This window comes from Mauremys reevesii, linkage group 6 (assembly GCF_016161935.1).
Source record: "Mauremys reevesii isolate NIE-2019 linkage group 6, ASM1616193v1, whole genome shotgun sequence".
In the NCBI taxonomy this organism is placed as follows: domain Eukaryota; kingdom Metazoa; phylum Chordata; order Testudines; family Geoemydidae; genus Mauremys; species Mauremys reevesii.
Window position 1 is genome coordinate 81,525,541 of NC_052628.1, and position 21,307 is coordinate 81,546,847.

Sequence of the window (21,307 nt, forward strand, 5' to 3'; positions counted from 1 at the left end):
TTTACACAAAACTCATAAACCCATAAATAACCGTTCGATGTTATAACAGTAACAAGAGGTTTCTAGTAACAACTTGAGCTAAGTAATACCTGCACAACATCACTAAGTTTCATTTATAATCCAAGTATGAATCTGAACTAACTTAGATCTCTCATTGTTTATCATCCATGATATAATAGGATTCCAACCAAGATCAAAGGCCAATTGTGCTAACTAGGCTATGTGCATTCTTATACTAAGATCCAGTCACTGCACTGAGTGTTTACAATCTACATAGGCAGGATAGACAAAGGATGGAAGAATACAAGTATTATTATTGCCATTTTACAGATGGGAAGTTGGGGCACACTAAAGGTAAAAGGTTAGTGCACAAACATATTATTTCACCTAACTTCTGTTATTGACTCAATACGTCTCTGGGGGTATCTAAATGGTTGCAGAGAATTACTTCTGCCCCCTTTCATCAAAATTAGAGCTCCTTTAGCTTTACATTTCTTATTTGGTATCTTTGTCTGATATCACATAATCTGACAGAAGCAAATGGAGTGCAATGCAAAGGACACTGCATACACACAGCTTCCTCAAAGGGCAAAAACATGGTATTGATGGGTCAGCAGGTCCCCGTAATCCTTTCTACTGGAATGTTTTGTAAATAGTTTAGCCACAAATCTGGGGATCTTGCAAAGTCTTTCAGAATGTTATTAATAGGAGGAGTATTTAATTTGAAGCTTGTAAGGATGGAACATGAAATGAAATATCTACAAAGACTGAAAACCTGAAAAGGCAATAAAGTGCCTGTCACTATCATGCACTCCCTTTAGCAGACAGATTCATCTAGTTCTAAACTAATCTGCCTCAAAATGTGTACCAGATTCTCAGACTGATTTCAAAGCATGGCTGGGCTCTGTTTCTCTGACCCTTGCATTGTAAAACAGTGAAAGTCAATGTGATTCTTTCTAGACAAGCATGGTGCCTTTTTTTAAGCTCCTATACCTTGCTCCCTCCCACCTTCAGGCTGGAAGGTTTCTTGTGGGAAAGATGCATACATGATTCTTAATCAGTTTCCTCCTGTAGCTGCCTGATTTCTCTGATGGGAATGGGGAATTTTCCCTCACCTCTTACATAATTTATGTTTTAGGGGGTCTAACATATTTTCCACAATTAAATTACAGATCAGATATATGCATACATTTATGAAAGTACTATTGTATTTGTCATCAGTGACACAATTTTGTGACTCTTAATCATATTGAATAATAGTCTCGTGGATTTCAACCAGAGTAAGGCCGCATCCACACAAGCCTTTTTTGTGTGAAATATCCCACTTTTTCACTACTGCTGGTGCAGCTCAAGAAGGGGTAGCAACAGTGAGACCATCCACTAGCATGTGTCATCTAAATTTGCTCAGAGCAAGTCTAGATGACACTGGTAATAATGCCAGGCAATGCCCATGCACTGTTTATACTAGTTCACCTTTGCTAGCACTAGAGGAGCTGCAAGCAAAACAACTGGAGATTCTCCTGCAAAGGCTATTGTAAATATAATCCATGTGTCCAAAGAAAAGAACACCAGAAACTGAATAAAGGAAAGGATTTGTGGGATCAAGATGTTCACTGAGCAGAGATTTCATCCACAAGTGTCCAAAGGAAAACCATATTCAAAAGCAGAGGATGGAGGGATGGTAATTATTGATCATGCTTAATAGTTTATTGAAGCTAGTGCAGAAGTTATCATTAAAGGCAGTTCAAAAAGTCAGTCCAGGATTTGATCCAATCAGAACCAAGGAGGAGGCAAAGGGTCAGATGTTATATGTAGAGGAGCTAATCAACATTCTGTTTAGAGTTGGCTGCATGAGGAACAATAGAGGGCCTGGGAATGTGGTTGCTGTGAGGGCTGGAAGTTTCAAATGCTGCAAAATTGGGTTCCAGGTAAATGTTATCCCAGCCTTTACCTATTAGAGAAGGTCTTAATAAAAATAATGTATGGCCTACCAGAGTATTTTATGGGACGAGGGAGGTTGTTGGGAGGGGAACTTTCATTACTTCTAGAGAATAGGGACCCTACTGAAGTAACATTTAGCAACTTGTTAATCACTTTAAATTGTTAATAAGAAAAAGAAGAAAGGCACAGCTCAGTGCGCTGTGAGTCTGTAAACCCTATATGTGACTCAGCTGGGTTTATAAGGGAAGGACAGTGCCCTATAGAGAGTGGCTCTTATGGAAATTTAGGTGGTGTATTATTTAGTATACTGATGTCTTATAACCTGTAAGATTCTGACTGTAGGCAAGACTTCCTAACAGACCAAACAAATAGAAGTGAGTGAGTCATCTTTTCTATGGAGGGAATCCCCAGCTGGCTGTTTGAGACAGAGTTCTGCCCCTTTGTGCTGCCAGAGTGGTAGCCAGGCTTGGGCACTAAGGCATTGGCTTTTAAAACTGTAGCTCTCTTTTCAAACTTTTCTAACTTCTAACTTTTCTAACTACTGATATTTACAAGTTTATAAAGGCTTGCTTCAAAGTAATAGATTTAATCTAAATACATTTCCCCATCTGTAGTTAAGCTTCACTTAATTATAAGGGTTGGCAGTGCAAATATCTAGTAGTAGCTCCATAGTGATACCAGTTATTAACTATGCAAACTGTCCTTCTCAGATTTGCAGATTTAGGGGTGTAATTTTTTTTTCTAATTAGCAACTCTAAGGAGATCAGAGCCAGCAAAGGGGACATGTATGTTGAAGAGGAGAATGTAAGCAAATGTCTTGCACTGAAAAGATGGTTGTGTCCATATTTGCTGGGGAGAGGGAAGGAAGGAGGACTTCTGGAGGCTGTAAGCGTACTTGAAGGGGAAATGAAAACTGATGTGGAAAAGTTGTAGTATTGAATCTGAATTTTGCAAATTGGAGGTGGGCTACTAAAACCTGGCACAGCTGATGATGGTGTAGTGAAAAAATGGGATTATTGCTTGTGGTGATTGAGGACACTGATGAGCCAGCAGAGACACCTGAAACTGGTATTATTTTCCTGCCAGCTGTGCTGACTGATGAGATCCAAAAGTAGGGAGTGACTTGCTCAGAGGAAGGAAAGGACTAAGATACCCTGGCCATTTCTGTGAGAGAATTATATCTGGAAGACTAATTGTAGCTACCTGTCCCTTTCCTATCCCAAGCTATGCTCCTCTCCATATTCAGCCACGTGAAGGAGAGCTGAAGAACTTGGTATTCAGTTGCAGAGGAGTAGCAACATGCCAACAGAACAAATGAGGTTCAATCTTCTCTCTGCAGGCTTTCCAGTGTTTGGCAACTTTCTGCACAGTGAAGATTGCCAGAAACCTTTTACTCAAAATCCTTAAAGGCTTTATTATATAATTTATTACACCTGCTTATTGCAAAGATTCTGATTGCAAAGTGAAATATATGGTCATCGATGTTTCATTTGATTTGACAAAATCTGTTGTGATATGAAAGGCTTGGGTTTAAGGGCAACTTCAAAGGTCTTGCTCTCTAGGATAGTGGGTATCAAAAAGACCATGATGTCTCAAAGCTCTGTATGCGTGATGAGGGGAAAGAGAGAACAGAAGAAGGGATAAGTTATTTGCAAATTCAGAATTTCCTGTCTGCACATTTTGTAGGGTTTTGGCATAAAGGAGGTCTTGCTTCTGCCTTTCCATATGGAGTAAGATGTCTTAGGTTTTTCCTGTAGTGTACCTATTCTCTAAAATTCCATAGTCCTGTCTATCTCCTTCTATTTTTCCCCAAAGAACTTCTACCTGAGAGAATAAAAACTTCCGTGACTTATTCTGATAGTTAGCCTCATAAAAGTTAGCTATCCAATCATAGAACAGAAACAATATCATATGATTAAGTGACTGTACAGTTCAAATATGAAATTTTGCATATTAACTTTAATGAAGAATTTACAAATGAGAATTTAATGCAAATCATTCAACAGATTCATGTGTATAATGAACAATTAGCTGAAATTGTATAATCCACAGAAAAAGATCTGAATTCAATCAATCATTTATTCACTGACAGATTTGTCACTCTGTGAACATACCAGACTAGGTTCATCATGAATCAGTGTGTGTTTATGGGGCAGGTGATAGACTATCATTTCCCTCTGCAAGTAAAGGAAAATTGTTTCATCTTTGTTATTATGCCAGAATATGCACATTGTTGTTTTTCAGCTCTGACAGGATGCACGCTTTTGAATAATAAAAATGAGATGGCCTTTGTATCTAAACCTTACAAACAACAGACACTAGCTGTACAGCATAATCAGATAGGGCTTCAAATTACAATAACAAAAACCTTACACTAAAGCATTCCCTGCTGAAAATATTGTGGTAGATATACTCTGTTGTTCTTTTCTGTCTGGTGATGGCTTGAGTAATAAGAGTCAGATCCCAGGCAGGCCTTAGTTTTCCACAAATAAAATGCCATGCTTGTAAAGCAACTTAAAGACAGGAGTCTATGATGAAAATTTAGGGGAGAAAGATAAATATCTCTGTAGACAAATGTGAAACAAGTAATCACTAATGATGTGACTATAATTGTGAACTTGGTTTAAATTAGATTTTCTGCACTTACTCAATCAGCACATGGTCCAGCGCCTCTGCAGTTTAAACAGCCAGGCTCTATCTGCATTGCAGTTCTTTTTTTAAAATTACACATCAGTTAAGATTTCATCTTTGTTAAACATATGCTTACAGACTAGATTGGCCCAAAATCTCCTTCCCCAGCATCAGTTGCTTTTGTCAGTTGTGAAAGCATGGTATATGCATCTTAAGATAGATGGTTCAAGCACTGGATATTGTTTTTTATTCAGGGCAATGTAATGAACATGAATGTGTATGTATGCAGGGTCTTCAGCTATTCATTTAAATCTTTATAAGCTGTTTGGACAGGAGAAAAAAAGACACCTAACCGCCTGTCAGTGCAATAGTTACACCAGATGGATTCCCTACTGTATGTCATAGCAATCCTTCAGGCAAACAATGCCAAGTATGACATTGCAGTTAAGCAGGATGTGCTTTAGGGTAATGGCTTAATGAAAATTAAAATTTCCTGCTTTTCTGGGGGAGAGTTTATGCTGTGTATAGAAATCGTTGTTTGATGAAAATCAGAAGCTTTTTTTTTTTCTTTTTTCTTTTTTTTTTTTTTGCTGCAAAATCTCCCAGTAACTGTTTTGTTAGAGGTTCTGTTGCTTCATAGGAAAAGAAAGTAAGAATCAGGGCAATTTCTGCTATATTGAATGTAAAAACCAGTGAATGCAAATGTGAAAGATACACAGTAACACTGTACAGCTTTTATACACAGAGCTTCTTGACTGTAACTTATGCAACCAGGTGAGTGAACACTAAGAACTACTATACAGACATGGTCATATGGTATGAGCCCATATTAAGCTACCAGAGAAGTGTAGTTCTTGGGAGTAGTGAAGACTCTAAGCCTAGGAAACCAGGAATTAGAAAACCTCACAGCCATTAGCTTTTTCTGTTGTCTTTTTTTGACACCCTGAATTTTTGAGGCCTCCAAAGCCCAGCCAGCTTTATATTGGCAATTAGGGTGATAAACTGCCTTTTTGTTCAGGTTGGTCTATATGTACTAAATTGTCCCAGATACCTATTTTCTAGAACTTCAGGACATTTTCACCTGTGCATTCATATTTGTATCCAAGCATGCAATGCAGCCCTGAAAGTTGCATGACTATGAATATTTGCAACTCCTCATCTTTAAAACAAAATAAGTTCAACATATAGCTCACAATTCAAATCATATTAGGCATTGAATTGAATAGTACAATATCTTCTGTATTCAAAAAAAGATAAGGGCTAAGTATCAGGAAGACTTTAGAGGCCATGATTCTTAGCTGTGGTCAAGGAATGTGCTGTTTAACTTTAAAAGGGTAGGTTGGGCAGTTGGCTTAAGCCACTTTTGCAGTTCCCAAACTTTTGGGTTAGCTGCGTATCCTGGAATACGTTACTGCAGCCTGAGTGCTGCACTAATTTACTCTGGCAATCAAATAGTTCCTATGAGCTATTATGACATCTGGGGATTGCCAAGATGTTCAGATTTCCCAAGTGAAGCTGCAGCCGCATAAGGAGTAAGCTTGTTGGCTCTGTATATATGGAGTTTTCTTCAATTTTCAGTGATAAATTCTGGAGGTGCTGGGGAATGTACAGGCTACCACCTGGGAATTAGAAGTTCTCTCTCTTGACTAGCAAAAAAACAATGGAGAGGTTTGGGGACCACCATAGGAGTTCATTGTCAGCCTCTCTTAAAGAGAGGGGAGAATGCCAGCTTCTCTTAAAGAGCCTCTAATGTTAGGACCTTGCTCCAAAATTCATTGTCTGACATGAACAATCTCTGTAATTATTGTTTCCTATTAAATCTCCACATTTTTGGAGAAGATTATTGAAATGATTCGTGCAAAGAAACCTTCAGCAATATCTAGATTTTCCACATCTCTTTGACCTCCATCAATTTTGTATTGGGCCTGGATATAGTATAAAAAGTACACTGAGAGTACAGGTAGCTAATCTTCTCCTGGTGAAGGATAAAATTCTAAAGCCTGTATTGATTCTTATAAATCAATCACTTGCCTACAATACCATTGATCAAAAGGTAACATTGATGTTTCTATGGGGTGAGAAGGGCCACTTTCAGTGGCTATGATCCTTTCATTCTGAGAGGCCCCCAGAACTGGGCAATTGCTCTCTCATGTGGGGTTGCCCAGATTTTCATCTTATCTCAACTTTTGTTTGCTGCATCTAGAATTGTGCAAGACATTAGTGAAGAGCAAAGGTTGGCAGTGCCTTCAGTGTGTGAATGACATCCATATCTATATTCTATATCTTCTGAGAAGGGAGGATCCATTGGATCACATGGGAATAGAAAATGGAAGCTCTCTCTCTTTTTTTTTTTTTTTTTTTTAAATATAGTCCTCTGGCTGATGTGCATTGCCATTTTATTAAAGTATGTGTGTTTTATAGAAAAACTAAAATGTACATTGAACCCAAGACAAGCAAATTAATACAAGCTGTTAATAAATTATAATATGACTTCCATATTCTTAAGTATAGAGATGGAAATGCCTTAATGATTCCAGGCCATTGTTCTATATATGCAGGGTATTTTTTTACCCCGGGGAAGGACATAACAGATACAATTGATCCTCATTTTAGTTAAAAGACCCTCAAAATATGAGTAAGATGTATACAGAACAACTGAAAGAAAGCCTTAGTATGATAAATAGCCATAACAAATAAACTGCATTTAAAAAAGGGAAAATCTTTTTATTTTACATTTCATTTTAGTATGTTGGCTAAAACAACCCAACCACATATTGTAGTCCCTTCTGAGAGTGAGTGCATTTTGCTTCATAGTAATATTAATATAACAAAATATATGTTGACTGTAGGTTTCTGTGATCTTTTTTTCTAGGGAATTTAATTATAATCTGTTATTGCAATTTGTCATAGCTGCAATCAAAATATCATCTCAGGTGTTTATTTTTAAACCATAAAGGAAGTGGGGGTTTTGGTATGAGTTCTTTCTGATTTTTCGATCATTTTTTAAGACCAGGAACAATAAACAGTACTGTGTGACAAAAGGAATAATGTGCCCTTTTAACTCTACTTCATAAATCTGTAAATCCATCCAAATATTCTGTTCAGATTGAGCCATGAGAGTAAAACTTTAAAACAGAATTTTATAGGCCTAATGCTCTTTCACAACATTAGGACCAAATCCTTCATCCTGTGATCATATGACTCTGAACAAGTTGACAACACTGGCTAACTATATGGGCATATAATGACATGCCTTATAGTTATGTTTTGACAAAATCAAAGGAAGACTAGATTTCCAAAATGCTGGGGAAGAGAAGGAGGAGGAGGCAATCCTCCCGTATAACCTTTACCAGTGGTTAGTATACTCTCCAAGCCCAATGGCTATGAATTGCCACTATAAATGGTATTGAATAGTCACTGGGAAAGGGAAAGCAAGTGAGAGAATGACTCTATAGATTAGTGACTAGGGCCCTCACTTGGGCTGTGGGAGACCCATGTTCAGGTCCCTACTCCAATGACTACTTAATTATTCTACCAACTGGAAAAGCTCAACAGGAGAGACTGAAAGAGTGATGTACTGGAATATCCTATAGCCCAATGGCTAGAATACTGTTCTGCAGGGTTAGAGACCTGAGTTCAAATCCTTTCTCCACATTAGGCAGAGGGGTGACAAAACTGAACCTGGTTATGTCTCACCTCAGAGGAGTACTCTAACCACTGGATTAAAGAGGATCAGGGAGGACTTCTTCCTCTCTCTCTCCCCACCCCCTTGGGGTCTTGTGAATATAGACCTCCTTTGTTTCTGTCAAAATGGTTTAAAAAATGTTTCAGCACCTAGATTTTTTCAGTTCAGTCAAAACTATTAGGCAAACTTGACATACATTTGTGAACACATTCAAGTTGATCAACACTGCATTTGCTGAAAAAATTTCACCCAGCTGTACTCATGATCAGAAACTGAAGATCTCTGCAGTGAGAAAGGGTAATCTATTCATTGTTTCTTGTGATGGATGAATCTTAAGATTCATATGCTGGTGAGCAATCAGAATTAACCCACCCGTTAAGTTGGTGTAAAACCAGGGTAAATGAGAACAAGTCCTGTCCTTTGCTGCTTCATATTGAATGGTTTTAAGAACTGTGTCCAAACTTATCAGACAGCTTAAGTCTGGCAGACCAGGTTGGAAATCTCAGAAGAACAGGCTCCAGCAAGATTTTTTTTAATACTTCCCCTTTTCAGTCAGCCTGGAAATATCACAATTACAGCTTCACTCAGGGTATTTTAAAGCTTCCTTTCCAGTTCTGGCTAGGACCAGAAAGTTCTAAGGCACACGATGAAAAGGTCATTAAAAACAAAAACAATACACACACTTCAGAAAGTTTGCGAACAATTTCAAACTAAGGTTTGGGTTGATTCTAATGTTTTTCCAGACCGATTCTTCATTGCTGGTATCCCTTACACTTAAGAGTTATTATATTGTTTTATTCTTTCAATTTGACATTTTTATTCTCTCTTGAGGCAAGCATTATCTATGTGCTCTCTAATGGACATAAAGGATGTTTTGTTTTTCCTTAGAGGTTTTATAGAAAGTCCCACAGAACCATTTGTATGGCTTTAAAAGCTTAACTATCACTGTAAATGTCTATTTGAGAATGAACTACTCCTCTTTTCCACTGAGAGAGTCAAGTATAGGAAAGTGCACTCTGTGAGTATGAGAGAGAGAAAAATCAAACCTGGCTGATTTTGTGGGGTTTTATAGCTCTTTCTTATTGCCTCTTCATTTACCAAAGAGGGAATCTGAACTGATTACAATGAGCATTAAAAAGGAAAAGGTCTTAACAATACTCCTAAGCAGGACTTTTGGTAGGACTCTTCTCTCCTCTTACTTGAGAAATTTAGATCTAGAAAGTGGAAAGATGTCTTCTACAGAAATCACTCAGTACTGATGGAAGCCTAAATAATAAAGAACAAATTGTGCTTGGAACTGTATGGGTGTGCCAGAATAGAAAGAGGGTGCAAGAAGCGCTCCACCTCCCACCCCCTGCAGCGTGCATCCAGGAAACAGCCATGGTTTGGTTGTTACCATTAGGAAATACAACTGGAGCCTCTAGGGCTGTCAGAAGTGCTAACTATCCAAGGCTGATAAGACTGGGTGTTACGGTAGAAGAGGATAGGGATACACTTCAGAGGAGTGGCTCTCAACCTTTCCAAACTACTGTACTCCTTTCTGGAGTCTGATTTGTCTTGCGTACATACAAGTCTCACCTCACTTAAACTACTTGCTTACAAAATCAGACATAAAAATACAAAAGTGTCACAGCACACTATTACTGAAAAATTGCTTACTTTGTCATTTCTTCATATAATTATGAAATAAATCAATTGGAATATAAATATTGTACTTACATTTCAGTGTATAGTATATAGAGCAGTATAAACAAGTCATTGTCTGTATGAAATTTTAGTTTGTACTGACTTCACTAGAGCTTTTTATGTAGCCTGTTGTAAAACTAGGCAAATAGCTCAATGAGTTCCTCCTGGAAGACCTGTGAGTACCCCCATGGGTATGCGTACCACTGGTTCTGAGCACTGGCAAGCTGAAGTAACAGCATGAGATAAAGGAGGCTACATCACTCTTCTTTTCCAATATCTGTGAAGGAATATGACATTCAATTGTGTCTCCCTCCACGCTCACATTGAGCTCTCTTCCCCAGAACTATACAGTGTTCAAAGCCACATTTTAGTCCAAAGCCTGTACAGAAAAGGACAGAGATAAATAAAATGGCCAGTCTGAGAAATCAAACCCACAAGGGTAAAATAATCAAAGACTCCATCAAACTTTTAAAAGTTAATAGTGTGTAGAATGTATATCTCCACCTGGGTAGCATAAAGCAGCATATCATTTCTCTACAGTGTTAACTTATGTAGCACACTGTACCCCATGAAAGTTTGTAGGCTGCCTAAATGCTTTGTCAAGCAGCAGTATTGAAAGAGCAATCTGCAGGGTGCATATGCTTATATGGAAGACTCTGAATTGAGTACTTGGGGTACAAATCATACTACTCTTGGTGTGTTGAGTACTTTTACTCACATAAAAGCAACAAAGAATCCTGTGGCACCTTATAGACTAACAGACGTTTTGCAGCATGAGCTTTCGTGGGTGAATACCCACTTCTTCGGATGCAAGTGGTGGAAATTTCCAGGGGCAGGTTTATATATGCAAGCAAGAAGCAAGCTAGAGATAACGAGGTTAGTTCAATCAGGGAGGATGAGGCCCTGTTCTAGCAGTTGAGGTGTGAAAACCAAGGGAGGAGAAACTGGTTCTGTAATTGGCAAGCCATTCACAGTCTTTGTTTAATCCTGAGCTGATGGTGTCAAATTTGCAGATGAACTGGAGCTCAGCAGTTTCTCTTTGAAGTCTGGTCCTGAAGTTTTTTTGCTGCAGGATGGCCACCTTAAGATCTGCTATTGTGTGGCCAGGGAGGTTGAAGTGTTCTCCTACAGGTTTTTGTATATTGCCATTCCTAATATCTGATTTGTGTCCATTTATCCTTTTCCTTAGAGACTGTCCAGTTTGGCCGATGTACATAGCAGAGGGGCATTGCTGGCATATGATGGCATATATTACATTAATCCTGACATTATAATCAAAGAGGCTGATAAAGGAGGTGCTGTTGTCATCATGAACAGGTCTGACTACCAAAAGGAGGCCGCCAGACAACTCTCCAACACCAAATTCTACAGGCCACTTCCCTCAGATCCCACTGAAGAATACACTAAGGAACTGAACCATCTACTCAGGACACTCCCTACACTAACACTGGAACAAATCAACATACCCTTAGAGCCCCGACCAGGGCTATTCTATCTACTGCCCAAAATCCACAAACCTGGAAATCCTGGACGCCCCATCATCTAGGGCATTGGAACTCTCACTGAAGGACTGTCTGGATATGTGGACTCTCTACTCAGACCCTATGCCACCAGCACTCCCAGCTATCTCCGTGACACCACTGATTTCCTGAGGAAACTACAATGCATTGGTGACCTTCCAGAAAACACCATCCTGGCCACCATGGATGTAGAGGCTCTCTACACAAACATCCCACACACTGATGGAATACAAGCTGTCAGGAACAGTATCCCTGATGATGCCACAGCACAACTGGTTGCTGAGCTCTGTGCCTTTATCCTCAAACACAACTATTTCAAATTTGATGACAATATATATCTCCAGATCAGTGGCACCGCTATGGGCACCCGCATGGCCCCACAATATGCCAATATTTTTATGGCTGACCTGGAACAACGCTTCCTCAGCTCCCGTCCACTCACGGCCCTTCTCTACCTACGCTACATTGATGACATCTTCATCATCTGGACCCATGGGAAGGAGACTCTGGAAAAATTCCACCACGATTTCAACAGCTTCCAACCCACCATCAACCTCAGCCTGGACCAATCTACACGGGAGGTCCACTTCCTAGACACTACGGTGCAAATAATTGATGGTCACATTAACACCACCCTATACCAAAAACCTACCGACCACTATGCTTACCTTCATGCCTCCAGCTTCCATCCCGGGCACACCACAAGATCCATTGTCTACAGCCAAGCACTGAGGTACAACCGCATCTGCTCTAACCCCACAGACAGAGACCAACACCTACAAAATCTCCACCAAGCATTCTCAAAACTACAGTACCCGCACGAGGAAATAAGGAGACAGATCAACAGAGCCAGACGTGTACCCAGAAGCCTCCTACTGCAAGACAAACCCAAGAAAGAAACCAACAGGACTCCACTGGCCATCACATACAGTCCCCAGCTAAAACCCCTCCAGCGCATCATCAGGGATCTACAACCCATCCTGGAGAATGATCCCACACTTTCACAGGCCTTGGGTGGCAGGCCAGTCCTCGCCCACAGACAACCTGCCAACCTGAAGCATATTCTCACCAGTAACTGCACACCGCACCATAGTAACTCTAGCTCAGGAACCAACCCATGCAACAAACCTCGATGCCAACTCTGCCCACATATCTACACCAGCAACACCATCACAGGACCTAACCAGATCAGCCACACCATCACCGGTTCATTCACCTGCACGTCCACCAATGTAATATACGCCATCATATGCCAGCAATGCCCCTCTGCTATGTACATCGGCCAAACTGGACAGTCTCTAAGGAAAAGGATAAATGGACACAAATCAGATATTAGGAATGGCAATATACAAAAACCTGTAGGAGAACACTTCAACCTCCCTGGCCACACAATAGCAGATCTTAAGGTGGCCATCCTGCAGCAAAAAACTTCAGGACCAGACTTCAAAGAGAAACTGCTGAGCTCCAGTTCATCTGCAAATTTGACACCATCAGCTCAGGATTAAACAAAGACTGTGAATGGCTTGCCAATTACAGAACCAGTTTCTCCTCCCTTGGTTTTCACACCTCAACTGCTAGAACAGGGCCTCATCCTCCCTGATTGAACTAACCTCGTTATCTCTAGCTTGCTTCTTGCTTGCATATATAAACCTGCCCCTGGAAATTTCCACCACTTGCATCCGAAGAAGTGGGTATTCACCCACGAAAGCTCATGCTGCAAAACGTCTGTTAGTCTATAAGGTGCCACAGGATTCTTTGTTGCTTTTACAGATCCAGACTAACACGGCTACCCCTCTGATACTTTACTCACATAGCTACTGCTCAGCTCAAAATATCTTTAGTTGGGAGGAAGGGATTGGCTGTAATAAATTGAAACAGAAACCCTCATTTATATTCTTAAGATTGGCTTTGGATGTGGTCTTTGAACTTTTTAATAAAGTGTCTGTGGAAATATTCACTATATCTAAATCACTTGGCTTTCATTTGATCTGTACTTTTACAATGTATTAAGCTTATTCTTTCTCTGCCTCTGTTCTTTATACTTCAGTAATAAACTGGATTTTAAAGAAATAGAATAATGTCTTGAAAGAAAAGAGAATTTGTCTTTTTGTTGTTTCCTTTTGATTTTAGATTGTTTAGATACTAGTATGCAAGGCAAAAATAAAGCCAGTATCATATGACCTATTTATTTATGTTAGGTTTGCTCATACATACCTAGAAGTCTATTTCTATCCTGAGCATGGCCAGAAGGAGCAACCAAACCCCCACTTATGAAGCACATCTCGGAGTGGGCATATAGTTCGGCTCCCCAGCTATTACTCATATGAGTAAAGGGACCAGTACTATTCAGCATACTCACATGACCTGGAAAAAGGGGTAAATGGTGAGGTGGCAAAATGTGTAGATGATATAAAATTACCAAAAGATAATTACTCAAGAAAGTTAAGTCCAAAGCAGACTGAGAAGAATTACAAAGGATCTCAGAAAACTGAGTGACTGGGCAACAAAATGTCAGACTAAATTCAGTGTTCATAAATGCAAATAATATGCATTGGAAAACATCTCAACTATATATACAAAATGATAGCGTCTAAATTAGCTGTTGCCACTCAAGAAAGAGAGCTTGGAGTTATTGGGGATAGTTCTTTAAAAACATCTGCTTAGTGTGCAGTGGCAGCCAAAAAAGTGAAGAATGTTAGGAAATATTAGGAAAGGGGTAGGTAATAAGACATAAAATATCATTATGTCACTCTATAAATCCATGGTACACCCATAACTTGAATACTGTGTGAAGTTCTGGTCACTCCATTTAAAAAAAGATATATTAGAATTGGAAATGGTAGAAAGAAGGGCAACAAAAATGATTAGGGGTATGGAACAACTTCTGTATGAGGAGATATTAAAAACACTGGGACTTTTCAGCTCTGAAAAAAGACTACTAAGAGGGGATATGATAGAGAACTATAAAAATGTGACTGGTTTAGAAAAAGTGAATAAGCACATGTTATTTACTCCTTCACATAACACAAGGACCAGGGGTCACCCAATGAAATTAATAGGCAGCAGGTTGAAAACAAACAAAACAGGAAGCACTTAGTCACACAATGCACAGTCAACCAGTGGAACTCATTGCCAGAGGATGTTGTGAAGGTTAAAACTATAATTGGGATAAAAAAAGAACTAGATAAGTTCATGGAGGATAGGTCTATCAGTGGCTATTAGCCAAGATGGTCAAGGATGCAACCACATGCTCTGAGTGTCTCTAGCCTCTGATTGCCAAAGGCTGGAAGTGGAGGACAGGGGATGGATTTCCTGATTCCTGTTCTATTGATTGGCTCTGAATCACCTGGCATTGGCCGCTGTCAGAAAACAGGATACTATGTTTAAATAGACCATTTGTCTGACCCTGTATGGCTGTTCTTACATATCAGCTTTTCATTTTTGGTGGACTTGTTTACTTATCTGCATACTACATAGTATTTATATTGAAGGTTATGGAGTTGTTTTCTTCTGTATGCATGCATTTTTAGCAAACCTAGTATGTTTGTCTGCTTGTGAGAGCAAGTCTTGTTATGTGACTTAGGATTCTTGGTGTTTGTTTTAGGGGGAAAATTAGCAATTAATATGTATAATATTCACATAAACACATTCTTCATTTGAGGAATATGCAACTGTACTAGGAGGACCTGTAAAGATAATTTAAAAAAATTGGTGAAATGTAACAGATTAGAATTCTATTATTGCTCAATTGACATGTAGGTCATGGCCTATGTGCGATTCTAGCTTATCCTTTCACATGCATTTGTAATGCTGAAAATTATTATTCTGATCTTGAAATGTCACAAGCAAACACTTCTAGCAACAGTATTAGTTCCATCTGTATAATTGAAAAAGGAACTTCAGTTTTCACTGATGAAGTAAATTGTCTATCCAAATAAACTCTGCATGTATTAAGTTAAAACAAAAACACTGTAAATTAACTTAGTATTATACTGACTTATCTTTTGAAAGAAATGCTATCAAATGATGTCCTAAATTACTTCTGAAAATGCCCCAAATCCCATTTTTTTAAAAAAATCTAAGCTAATATGATCCATGGGGTAAACTGCAAAGCTTTGTCAATAAATATTATTAGGAATATTACCTTAAATATAAATTCAAGTATACTTACTTTGATTACTCCTGAGTGAGAGATATTTAATCAAAGGAGGTGTATGTACCAATAAATAAATGTAATAAAGAATTCCGATTGCCAAGCTTGTTTACAAGATGCTTTGTTTTGCTCTCAAGGTATACCAAATTGTTTTTTTGCAAGGCTGTTAACACTTTAATTTCCTATTATTCCAGTCATTGGCACATTTTCCTAGGGATGAAGTTCACCAAGGAACTATATGCAGTTTTAAGTATCAAGGCTTGGCTACTGGTCAACTGTATGTCACTCATGGGTGAGATGGCAATGAACCATTGTCACTATAACACCTATTGTTCTCCACCAGTCTCTCTATATATTAATAGCTCATTTTACTTAAACTTAAATATCTAACAATAACTTTCCCTTTACATTCGATATTTAATGCCCTTTTACTACATGAAATACACACCTAAGACTATTCACATGGTTAAAGTTAAGCACATGCTTAAGTGATTTGTGCTGTTTTTCTCTGCCTCAGTGCAGATTTATTCCAAAACCATAGCACCATTCATGTACACAATTGCCACTGGAAATTAGCTAAGCTAAGATTATAGCTAAAAATAAAGTCTAAGAAAAAGCAAGCAAAGTCATGCCAAAATTTGTTACCCCACAAGTTCTTTCCCTTGAACATGCATTACAAATACAAGCAAGAGAGTATAATAACTATGTCCTGGGTAGTTTAAAAAAAACAATACTCTGTCACAAAGTTGAGGGCATCCACAAGCATGAGAAGAGTGGTATAGCAATGTACAGTGAGTATTGATAGACTGTAATGGCAAAGGGAGAGTCTGGCAGTAGAAAAAAAACAGGAGTACTTGTGGCACCTTAGTAACACGGCTGCTACTCTGAAATCTGGCAGTAGAGTGACTCATAAGAAACAGAAGGGTCCTGCAGAACCCAGTTGAAAGTTAATTTTAGCGGTTAGTGTGTAAGTGAGATCTGTAATGGATAGAAATAGGCCTGAACCATAAGTTGCCACATTTGTATCCACGTTTTCTTTAAATTCGGATTTATTCAGATGCAGGGTTTTGGTTTGAGCTATTTTTTATTAATAAGAAAAACAAACTGCATTATATAGATGAGACTGTGTAGTGATGTATTGGGTCCTAGTGCAAATAGTCAAACTCGGGCCACACAGAATAATAACAGATATAGTAAACATAGCTAGGCCATATTGCCATGACTGCAGGGTGAATCATGCATGGTGTTGCAAATATACAGCTACAGCATATTGTCCAGAGGATTAGTAGGAAACATAAGCCAATTATATTTTCATAATAGGTGGTTCAGTTGTGATCATCTATGATGATTGCATATTGTTTTCTACACTCTCCCTTATGCTCTACTCTCTCATGAATAGACCTGAAGATCTGGCTGCCTGGATGGGAAAGGTATTAAGCTACATTTCAGAAATAGATACATAATAATTTTCAGAGATGTATTACCCTGGTTCCAGAGGGCCCTAGTCATGGACCAGGGGCCCATTGTAATGGGTGCTATACAAAGCTGGTGTAGCCTAAGCCTTTACGTATTCTTTTTTAACTTGCACAACACCTTCAAAAGTCAAGCTTGGGAGCTTAAATTCATAATTTTGCTAGATCAGGGATCAGCAGCCTTTGATATGTGGCTCACCAGGGTAAGCACCCTGGCGGGCCAGGCCAGTTTGTTTACCTGCCGCATCCACAGGTTCGGCCAATCACAGCTCAGGCTGGCTGCGGATCACCGCTCCAGGCCAATGGGGGCAGTAGGAAGTGGTGGTCAGCACATCCCTCGGTCCATGCTGCTTCCTGCAGGGGGCTTACCCTGGCGAGCCGCATGCCAAAGGTTGCCGATTCCTGTTCTAGATACTAAAAATCATGGACTGAATAGAGACACTAGATTATTACAACAACCTGTAACCCTCTAACAGCATCCCCACCCTACCCCGGTTTCTTCCCCCCATGTGACTGGAGGTGTATTAACAGCCCACTTCACCTGGAATGGTCCTTCATAATATGTGTTAACTACTTATGCTAAACAATCCATTCCATCTGCATTTAGCAGTGGTACTCTGAGTTAGTTTCCCAGACCTGAAGAAGAATTCCATCTAAGCTCCTCTCTCATCAATAGCAGTTGGTCCAATAAAAGATATTGCCTCATCCACTTTGTATCTCTAATATCCTGGGACCAATGAGGCTACAACAATACTGCATATTCTTTGCATGTGAGCCTACACTCGGATCTGCCTTCTAAGGGGTCTATTAACTGCCCTTATATGTTCGTATCCCAGCCAGACAAGGTTAATAGCTTATATTTCAATTTCGTTCTGTGTCGCCACTATGATTCATCAAGGGCCATGTTTTTATGATATTTCTTGATGTTAAAGATATTTCTAACAACTCATTTCTTTACTTGGTAATGCACTCCTTTACTGGTGGTGTCGCTGCACCTGGCTGTTTCAGTGAGGTTCAATGGCACAGTTACTGTTAACTTCCCCACACCCCTGCCCACATCTCATCTCTCTGGACAGCTTTTTTAAAGCAATATGGGATGATCAGGCCCTTTACCATTGATGGTAAGCAGAAATATTTTCTGGAGCTTGTCTCAACATCTGCCTCCCTCCACTCTTGACTTTACCTAACCCACTCAAGCACTGTAACTGGTGATTCAGGATACTTAATATAGTAGCTTCCAATTTGTTTCTTTGCTGTTGGCAGTTGATCTATTCTGTCATAGAAAATATAAAAGTAACAGCCATCTGGCATATTTGGATACAACAGTGCAGAAATGCTGGCTAATGCAGAGCCATGGCCCAACCTCTTCCCACCCACCCTTTTTACTTAGCTGGGTATCTCTAAGAAGGGAACAGTCCCTGCATGCCCTTGAGTGTGTGAGCCACAGTTCAGTCCAGCCCTTACACAGGCTGCATAAGGGATGACATTTTTTCCACTAGCACATCCTTGTAAATGGCAGACAGACTTTAACTCTGGGAGTGCAGTACTGAAGTAAGTTATGTTTCTGATATGTATAGTCAGCAATGGACCAATGAGGGACCACTGAAAAGTAGGTTAATTTTCAGGTCCAGCATCAATAATGCTTTTCCTGATAAATGTGTGCTTTTACAACTGAAACAATGCAACGTATATTATTTAGTAATATTACGTGTCCTTTACTGATCTTTCTGACATGTACATGCTGCAACGATATTTAAAAATTCATACAATGGTAGCATTTTATGCAAAATTTGCCAGAGAAGTCAGTTCATGTATATTTAATTATTAGAACACTGTTCTGTTGGCTGAAGTACAATAACATTTCTCATCAAGGGTTTGAACAGGAGTTTACTGGGGATATAAACATTTTAATTAGAGCTGTTGAAGTGGCCCTTGTGAATTTTCAGCAATGACTGTGAAGATACCTGCTGACCACAGTATAATAGCAGCATAACAACACAGTAACTCTATTTGAAACAATTGTAATTACTTAGTAATACATGTTAATGGCATTGTGTTATCTCCTGTTAACTGTGCAATGAACCAATGAATTCACGTCCTCCTCACTGTGGCATCTCACTTGAAAAAGCAGAGACTTTTCAAAGTCTTTTCTTCCTCTTTTATCCTGGAGAGGTTTCCTAAGACATGAATGCTCAGGCATCCTGGCAGTTTAAACATTTCAATTTTAACTTCAGTTAGATGATTCCTGCACTAGAAACCTCAACTCTAATCCTCAAGGTTTAACCACTGAAGGGCTCATGTACATTTTTGACTTGCTCTGGTGTTAACATTCTTCAGGTGTAAGTGATTTTTTTGTGATTCCTGAGACTGTTGTCTTTTATTGAATTGCATATTCCAACTTTTGTCCTTTTATATCTATGTGAATGTGTTTATATTGTGTGCTACTACTGTAAAGTATCTAAACATTGAATAGAGCAAGGAGGCAGGCTAATTAAACTAGTAACCAGAACTTTCATTAATTTCACATTTCTTCGCAAATCCTTGTTTCTGCTACCTTGGAAAACAGCTAAACAGTTCTTAATTACATGTCCGTCAGTAGCAACAGAGGGACAGTGTTTATATAATATAGTCTTTTGGCACTTGAGACCTATTATGGCAAATTTTCAACAAATTTCAATACTAGCACTGCAGAGATCTTGGACGTGATTCACCATTCCTTTACACCAGTTTTCTGATGAGGTCAGTGAAATGGTATAAATTTGGTATAACAGAGTAGAAATTCTGACCCCTTGGCTACTAGGGCCCTAATTCTGCTACATTTCAATGCTATATAGTACCTTACTAAATAAATTTTTTTTTCAATCTGTTTCAGTGAAACTGCTTGTGGAGTAAGGCACTATTCAGTGTGCAAGACATGCACTCCTGTGCAGAGGGCCCATAAAGACCTGTACAGCCCTTACATACTTAAAAATAGGGTTTATCTGTGACTTAAACAGCATATAGACCTTGCTCCTAGCTCTCTGCACAGAGATTAATTTCACCTTGTGTGAATAAGGATGATAAAATAGAATCTTCTGTGACCAAGTCCATGTTACTAGGCTGTTTAGTTATTTGCAAACTAGAGTCTTGAAAGCTTATCACAATTCATCCTTGTATTTCTAGTTTTAAGCTGAACAGAATTTTTCTTCAGTAAGGTAGCACTGGTTTTCTGGGAGAGGTAGACTTTGTACAAGGGCTGGATTTGCAGCAATCACTTCCTTTCATTGAGTTTTGATTGACTTAAGGACCTTATGGCTTTCCTCCCTCATGGTCAGATCATGAGGGGCCCTAATTCAGCCACAGAGGTGCATGCAGAGAGCCTTTTCCTACTGTGCAGTAGCTCAGACCGCCAACAATAGTAATTTCTGTGGTCCAGGGTGCACAAACTGCTTCTTCCTGCTCCCCACTAGGGCCTTGTCTACACTACAAGACTATTTCGAATCAACTTAGTTCGAATTTGTGGATTCGACCTTATGAAGTCGAATTTGTGTATCCATACTAAATACACTAATTCGAATTTCTGAGTCCACATTCACGGGGCCAGCGTCGACTTTGGAAGCGGTGCACTGTGGGAAGCTATCCCACAGTTCCCGCAGTCCCCGCTGCCCATTGGAATGCTGGGTAGAGCCCCCAATGCCTGCTGGGGGGAGAAATGTGTCGAGGGTGGTTTTGGGTAAGTGTCGTCATTGAACCGTCAATCACAACCTCCCTCCCTCCCTCCTTGAAAGCGCCTGCGGGCAATCTGTTCGTGCACTTTTCTGGTCAGTGACAGCGCGGACGCCACAGCACTGCAAGCATGGAGCCTGCTGCGATCATCGCCGTTTTCTCCTCCTCGCACTTTATCGTCCACCTCTTCCACAGTCAGCTGCTGAGAAATTGGGCTACTTTTCAATGGTGCTGCAAGCACTGGGGGACCATAGGGGACGTTTTACAAACATCAACGTCGGGTGGCCGGGCAAGGTTCATGATGCGTGTGTTTTCAGGAACTGTGGGCTGCTCAGACGCCTGCAGGAAGGTAGTTTCTTCCCGGACCACAAAATAACTGTTGTGGATGTGTAGATGCCTATAGTCATCCTCGGGGACCCAGCCTGCCCGCTAATGCACTTGCTCATGAAGCCCTATACAGGCGCCTGGGACAGCGACAAGGAACTCTTCAAATACCAGCAAGCAGCGTGACTGT

The 21,307-nt window shown here is 39.7% G+C and overlaps 1 protein-coding gene across 1 annotated transcript in view; it reads left to right on the plus strand.

Moving 5' to 3' along the window:
* The first annotated feature begins 1,840 nt into the window (after nt 1–1,840).
* The window catches only part of CNTNAP4 (contactin associated protein family member 4), a 444,291-nt gene continuing 424,824 nt past the window's right edge, over nt 1,841–21,307 (plus strand). Inside the window, exon 1 of the mRNA XM_039545275.1 lies at nt 1,841–1,928. Within this exon, the coding sequence (XP_039401209.1) occupies nt 1,907–1,928 (22 nt within the window). The 5' untranslated portion in view covers nt 1,841–1,906. The remainder of the gene's footprint in view (nt 1,929–21,307) is intronic.